This window comes from Solanum tuberosum, unplaced genomic scaffold, assembly GCF_000226075.1.
Source record: "Solanum tuberosum cultivar DM 1-3 516 R44 unplaced genomic scaffold, SolTub_3.0 scf00533, whole genome shotgun sequence".
Lineage (NCBI taxonomy): Eukaryota > Viridiplantae > Streptophyta > Magnoliopsida > Solanales > Solanaceae > Solanum > Solanum tuberosum.
In genome coordinates this window covers 171,532-178,928 of record NW_006239459.1, presented here as the reverse complement: position 1 = coordinate 178,928, position 7,397 = coordinate 171,532, and the positions used below count along the sequence as shown (strand labels likewise).

Genomic DNA, 7,397 nt, shown 5'->3' with positions numbered 1-7,397 from the left:
TAATGTGGTTAGGTCAATCGATCTACGTCCACAAAAGAAATGAACAATCTACCATATAAAAAAGAGTACACAATATTGAGAACAATAATCTCACAAATTTACTCAGAATAAAAAGAGGTTCACACTTGTATTTCACGAATTACGCCCCTATATAAAACTCTCAAATTCCTATGACTACATTATGAATGCTACCAAGTTTACAGAAATATAAAGACTTTATGATTTCTTTTTACAAAAAAAAAATCAAATTATGATAAGAAACTCGGAACAAATGCCAAACACCTATTGAGAGACAAACAGAGAGACACATTTAAAGAAACATTAGTACTACTGCCCAAAAGAAAAAAAGAAACCAACTGAGTCAGTATAGTACTTCATCTCTGAAACAAAGCAAGAACCTCACTCTCTCACCATTTCCAGTCAAAGGTAGGTAACAACTAACATGGGTTTTCCTCCATTATTCCTCTGTTTTCTCTTCATACTCTTTTCACTCTCTGTAAGTGGAAATGCTGAGTTACAACCTCTAATGGACTTAAAAGCCAGTCTTGACCCTGAAAATGCTTTACTCACTTCATGGACTGTTTCTGGTAATCCATGTGATGGTTCTTTTGAAGGTATTGCTTGTAATGAAAAGGGTCAAGTTGCTAACATTTCTCTACAAGGTAAAGGCCTTAAAGGGAAGTTGTCACCAGCCATTGCTGGGCTAACTCACTTGACTGGACTCTACTTGCATTATAACTCATTGTATGGAGAGATACCAAGAGAAATTTCTAATTTGGTTGAACTCACTGATTTGTATTTGAATGTTAATGATCTCTCTGGTGAGATCCCTCAAGAACTTGGAACCATGTCAAAATTGCAAGGTCAGTGACTAAGAAACTAACTTCTCTGTTTTGTGCGTTATGCTTTGCTTGGTTTTTGGGCTATTTTAGATTTTGAAGTTACAAACTTGAAACTTGAAAATTTGAATTTTTGTTACTATGATAAAAATAAGATATTTTTACATTTTCTTTGTTCTTTCTGAATATTTTGTCCAAATGTGTTGAGCTCTAGTTGGAAAAAGTAGGGGCTTCTGCTGTTAATCATTTATGTCTCACTGAAAAAATTGAAGTCACAAACTGGAACTTGTTCCATTTGGGAAATCATAAAGATTGTTTTTTTCCCCCAAATTGTTTTAGAGTTCAATTTCAGTCTAGTAGTTCCATCCCTTGTATTCCTTTCATACTACTAGTTTCTTGTTCTATGATTTTGTATTTTGGTTATCGTATGATTTTGTTGTAGTTACTGCATAGAATGATTTGTCAGGCTTTGTATAGTATTTTGTCCTGACTTCTTCTCTTCTATTATTTCCTTTTCTGTACTACTTTGAACTTTTTTTTCTTGAGCCAAGGGTTTATTGGAAGCAAACTCTCTACCTCCAAGGTAGGGTAAGGGTAAGGTCTGTGTATACTTCACCCTTCCCGGAGCCTACTTTGTGGGATTACATTGGGTATGTTGTCGTTGTTGTAGTTCATCCCCGTATGTTCTAAAGGTGGCTTTAAGTTTTGTTTTTGGGTGTTTATTTACAACCTCATTTTGATAATGGAGTCTGTCTCACTTTAGTTTATTGTCTTTTTCCGTATTGTACAGTTTTGCAACTATGCTATAACCATTTTACTGGTAGCATACCCACTCAACTAGGGACTCTAACAAAGCTCAATGTCCTGGCTCTGCAATCCAATCAGTTAACTGGTGCGATCCCCGCTAGCTTGGGTGACTTGGGAGTGTTGATGAGGGTGGACTTGAGTTATAATAGTCTTTTCGGTTCAATTCCTTCAAAACTTGCGGATGCTCCCCTACTTGAAGTCTTGGATATCCGAAACAACAAGATTTCTGGCAATGTGCCTCTTGGTAATGAATTTTCTCGCCCTACATTGTACTCTCTCCGTTGGAGTTTCAAGAGTCAATCAAGTTTTTTTTTAGTGGCATTTCCATATATGCCTTTTAGATAATTTTAGTTGTTAATTATTGTGTTTCATAGTACTTATTACGTAGTTTTCAAATATGAGTTTTTTTCAAAAAACTTGAAGCTTCTATGTCCGATTCATGGTCAAAGTTTAGACGTTTGAATCTTGAAATTCCAACCGTGCCACATAAGTTGAGGCAGAAGGAGTTATGTATATGTAGCCCCATAAGAGTCGTACGTATAGTTTCTTGGTAAATTATATCTTATCTAGTCTTTTGTTTTCTGTCTTGTGAAGCTTTGAAGAGATTAGTTGGAGGTTTCCAGTATGAGAACAATCCAGGACTATGCGGTGTGGGTTTCCCATCCTTGCGAGTTTGTACATCTTTGGATCGCTCGAATCCTAATAGACCAGAACCCTATGGAGTTGGCTCAAGTGGTTTATCTACTAGAGATATTCCAGAAACAGCTAATCTCAATCTAAATTGCAGCGGAAATGCCTGCACAACGTCGTCTAAAACCTCACAGGCATCTGTTGTTGTAGGGGTTATTGTGGTTACTATTATTGCATCTGCTATAGGAATTCTTTCCTTCACACACTATAGAAGACGAAAGCAGAAACTTGGAGGTGGACTGGAAATGTGTGATAGCCGTCTCAGTATCGATCAGGCCAAGGAAGTTAATAGGAAGAATGGTTCTCCCCTAGTCAGTCTTGAGTACTCGATTGGTTGGGATCCGTTGGCTGAGGGCCGGCGTTATGGTGGAGTTTCCCAAGAGATTCTGCAGAGATACAGATTCAATTTGGAAGAGGTGGAGTCAGCTACACAGTACTTTGCTGATAAGAATCTATTGGCTAAGAGCAACTTTTCAACTACATATAGAGGGACTCTAAGAGATGGATCACTTGTTGCTGTTACGAGAATTGCCAAAATTAGCTGCAAGTCAGAAGAAGCTGAGTTTTTAAGAGGACTAAACATTTTGACGTCTCTGAGACATGATAATTTAGTTAGGCTGAGAGGTTTCTGTTGCTCTAAAAGCCGGGGAGAATGTTTTCTCGTTTATGATTTTGTGCCAAGAGGAAACTTGTTGCACTACCTAGATTTGAAGGAGGACGAAGCTCATGCTCTTGAATGGTCCACGAGGGTATCTATCATTAGTGGCACTGCAAAAGGTCAGTTTTTGAATCAACTCTATCTTATAAGATCTAAAGTACAGTAGTTTGACATTATATTACTTTTTTTGAGCTTACTGTCAACAATTCAATAATGCCTTTTTATCTATCTTGAGCAGGCGTTGAGTATTTGCACGGGTGCAAGGTGAATAAGCCAGCTCTAGTGCATCAGAATATCTGTGCTGAAAACGTGCTCCTTGACCAACGATTCAAACCATTGCTTTCAAATTCAGGCCTGCATAAGCTCCTCACAAATGATACCGTCTTTTCAACACTCAAGGCAAGTGCTGCCATGGGATATTTAGCTCCAGAGTACTCCACTACAGGCCGATTTACTGAGAGGAGTGATATTTATGCCTTTGGAGTGCTCATTTTCCAAATTTTATCTGGCAAGCGAAAATTCACCAGTTCAATGCGTGCTGCTGCTGAATCGTCCAAATTCCACGACTTGATGGACGTGAATCTCCGTGGAAGGTTCTCTGAGTCTGAAGCAACAAAACTAGCGAAAATCGCTTTGTTATGTACACATGAATGTCCAGAGGAGAGACCAACCATGGAAACAATCGTACGAGAAATTGGTAATTTAGCTAGTCCCTCCTAATGCTAATGATCTTCTTCCATCTACTATTGCCTGTGGCAAATTTTCAATCCTCCTACTTATTAGCTGGAGATAGATTCGTACTAACCTCTCACGAGTATTGGAGCTTCAAATATTTAGTCAGTCTGAGAACTTCTTCGACTGAGGACTTGACCATTTTGTGAATGTATCTTGTATGCCATTTAACCTTAGGATTTCTCATGTTGGAGGATTTTCCTCCGTTTATCTCATGGATTCTAATTAATCTGTTTGTAAAAAGATGAATGTTCTTCTATTTACCTACGATCATTGCTTCGTTTTTGTTTTGTGCCTAGACTTTCATAATATTAATTCTACATTGTTTGCTGCTTAAACATTTTGAAGAAGCTCGAGGCATATTTTGTCCCAACAGAGAGATGTGCTTGAATTGATTAGTGATTGTGGGAGATGTTCTCCTACTACTTTCGTATTTTATGATTAAAAATCTAAAAAAATTCTCATGGACACTGCAAAAGCCATTCTCTTTGCCTTTTGTATGATAGGTGGTCGAGGAGGTAACATTTTGTACCAGTTCGAGTATAGGCTACAAGACCCGAAGGCCATGGTCCACTGGGGCTAATGGCCATGGTTTGTCCATCATACTTGGTTTACTTGGAAGTGAAGGGTGCTTACCATCCGAGCAACTCCTTTTTGTCCGTAGGGGATTTATCTTCGATTAATAAGAATACAGAAAAAATTGTCATTTTAGGTTAATCAAAACTTTCCCTCATACATATTTTGTTCTTTGTTAGTTCAATTCTACAGCAAGTAACTATTTACAATTCTAATCTACTAAAAGACTACCTTATCTGGTACAATATATCGCGATTTAGGCTTCAACTTCTCTCCTTCGAGGAGATTTTACTCTGTATACATGTTCTTCCCCTGTACATTTATCTACTTTAACAATCCAGTGTCCGCGATCAGTATCTACTTTCATCTTTGCAGCTATTCTGGTCAGCAGCAGCCCTTCTCCAATAGGCAACAATTGTGTCCTCAAAGGGCTGCTCTTCCATGACTCCTTGCAGAAAGCATTGTACCCCAAAACAATGGTACTTTTATCCCTTCTGCTCTTTCGCAACGATCCTAGAATCTCTTCATGATTTTGTATGTTACAATCCACAGCTATGAAATCAGCATCTTTGTAGTAATTTGGCAGCAGCATCTGTAGAGTCTGAGATTTCGCGACAACAAACTCAAGGTGACTAGAATTCGTGCCTAGAGCCATTTTGGAGAGATGTAATTCTTCTATGCCCCGGAGGATGCAGATCACTCGTCCTCTGGTTTGTTGAGCTGCAGCCACCAGGGCAAGGGTGGTTGAGTCTGCAACATTGGCACAAGCAACCACCATGATTTGTGCATTGTTTCCTGCTGCAAGCGCGGAAATGAACTCTGCCCCATTTGGTTCATTAGCTCTCTTTCCCTGAATCAATCAAAATGAACACAGTTTTAGCAAATGAATTCAATTGGAAAACAAATCATTTCTAAGGAAACTCTCTAACATAAATGATCAAACCTTTCAGTAACAATAATTCTCTATAGCACATTTCGCTATAGAAGTTAAAAAAAACATCGTGACACAAACAATACTGTTATAGAGAGGTTTGACTCGATTTCATCATATACTTACCATGTTCATTGTTTTGAGAAAGGCTTTGGTGGCATTTTCAGCAGACCAACAACTCATTTTTCTTGATTTTTCTTTATGAATTCTTGAAAGAAGTAGAGAGCTAGAGATGTAATCAACTTATTTATATACAGGACAGACACAACCTAATTAGTGTGTCCACTGTCCATGTGGAATTGATTTGGTAAAAATTCTCAACTTGGTCTTACCTAAAATAAAATATGAAAAATTATTACAAAATGGATACCTTTTTATTTATTTATTATTCTTGAAATTCTTGATCCAGAATGGAAGATTATAATTTGGGTAAAATAATGCTACTAGGTCTCAAAATTGAATTATTATTACTATTTAATTTGGATGTATATTTTGAGTCACAAGTTGTTGGGCATAAAGTAACGTGAAGGCCATGTTATCAATGACCTAAGGCGACCTTCCTGGAGACTGAAAAAATTGATAAAATAATTGATGACGAGGAGTCCATTAAGCTCTTTAATGTGGATAGAGTTGAAACTTTGGGGTCGTTTGCGAGTGTATTAGAAAAAATAATGCATATATTTACTTTGCGTATTATTAGTATGTTGTTTGATACACCTATTCCAGATATATTCTATTTGGTATTAAGATATGTATAGCTAGCTAATACATGAAAATCCTGCTAATGCATGCATTAGTATTGTTAAAGACATAATTACCCCTCAAAACCTTTTCCACATCCTTTCGACGGTATGTATGAAAGATATTTTTGTGAACAAATATTTTTATATACAAAATCAAATACTCCTACTACATATGAAACAATTTCAACATAACTAATGCCTGCGTTATTACTATCAACATTACTAATATATCATATTCAATACTATTTTTATACACCCTATCAAATTACCTTTTACTTCATTAAACAGTATTAGCATGTTTTAAGGTACAAACAGTGTGCTAATTAATATGCTTAAACCAAAACCAGGTTCTCCTTTGTATTAACAGCTGTCTTTTGAGAAGATTCAAAAATCAAGACTAAGGTTGATGGGATTGTAATACTACTAGTGCCTAGTTTGCTATGTCTTGTATATGGGGTTTCCTTTTTTTATTTTTTTCTGCAAAAACAAAAACAAGTGTTTATCATGGAAAATTCAAGTGTTTGGCCATATTCTTTAAAATAAAAAATAAAAATTAGGAGCCACTTTGGGTTAGCTGATTTAGAATAACTAATAAACATTTAATGTTTTTCTTTTCTCAAAGTGATTTGTTAAATAAACAATTTATTTTGAGATTTAAAATAAATAAATAAAAGGGATAAAATGGTAAAATATTTGATCAAAACAAACAGCTTTTATAAGTTGGAAGATGTAAGTTATGAAGTGATCAATTTATGATTTTAGTGATTTTGTTTGTAAGCAGTTAGCATTAGGGTGGGGTGAAGTGCACAATTATTTATTTTTGGAGTTGCCATTTAACTAATGCCTATTGTGCAATTCTTTTTTTAATACAAGTTTTCTCGATTTTGGAAATAATTCAAACATACACTATTAAGATTTGAGGTTGATAATTCGTGTTTGATATATGCGTAAAAATTGCCGTCTTCACATATGAGCCTAAATTTATTTTGCCGAAAAAAGTTTTTTATTTTTCAAATTTCAATAATTCAACCTCCAAATCTATTTCAAAGAAGCTCAAATTTAAAACATTCATATATTATATAGACCAAACTATGACTATTAATTTTTCAAAATAACAACAAATTTAACGAACCCATTTAACGCACAAGTTAAAATTGACTAAAGTTTCAAGCGTGTGAACTTTATTGCCAACAAAATAATAATTTTATTTTTTGAATTTTAACATCCAAATCTACAAAAACATAATTTGAACATAAGTTACATTTATCATAAAAAAATAAACCTCAATCATCAAATTATCAAATAATTAACAACATATCTAACAAACACATTTATGACTTATTTTTCATATATTATTACGCTTAGGCATACATAACTGAAACACATGTTAAAAGACTAAAACTTCAGGCGTGTGCATTTGA

The 7,397-nt window shown here is 35.4% G+C and overlaps 2 protein-coding genes across 2 annotated transcripts; one reads left to right on the top strand and one right to left on the bottom strand.

Moving 5' to 3' along the window:
* The first annotated feature begins 280 nt into the window (after window positions 1-280).
* LOC102581512 (somatic embryogenesis receptor kinase 1) lies at window positions 281-4,011 on the top strand. The gene is made up of 4 exons (XM_006365182.2): window positions 281-863; window positions 1,630-1,890; window positions 2,241-3,113; window positions 3,233-4,011. Exons 1-4 carry the CDS (start codon window positions 443-445, stop codon window positions 3,712-3,714), a joined length of 2,037 nt encoding a protein of 678 aa, XP_006365244.1. The 5' UTR covers window positions 281-442; the 3' UTR covers window positions 3,715-4,011.
* A 404-nt stretch (window positions 4,012-4,415) lies between these two features.
* LOC102581176 (uncharacterized) lies at window positions 4,416-5,552 on the bottom strand. Its single transcript, XM_006365181.2, has 2 exons — window positions 5,360-5,552; window positions 4,416-5,152 (listed from the first exon to the last, which is right to left on the bottom strand). The coding sequence occupies exons 1-2, from the start codon at window positions 5,414-5,416 to the stop codon at window positions 4,559-4,561; spliced, it is 651 nt and encodes a 216-aa protein (XP_006365243.1). The 5' UTR covers window positions 5,417-5,552; the 3' UTR covers window positions 4,416-4,558.
* Between the last annotated feature and the right edge of the window lie 1,845 nt (window positions 5,553-7,397).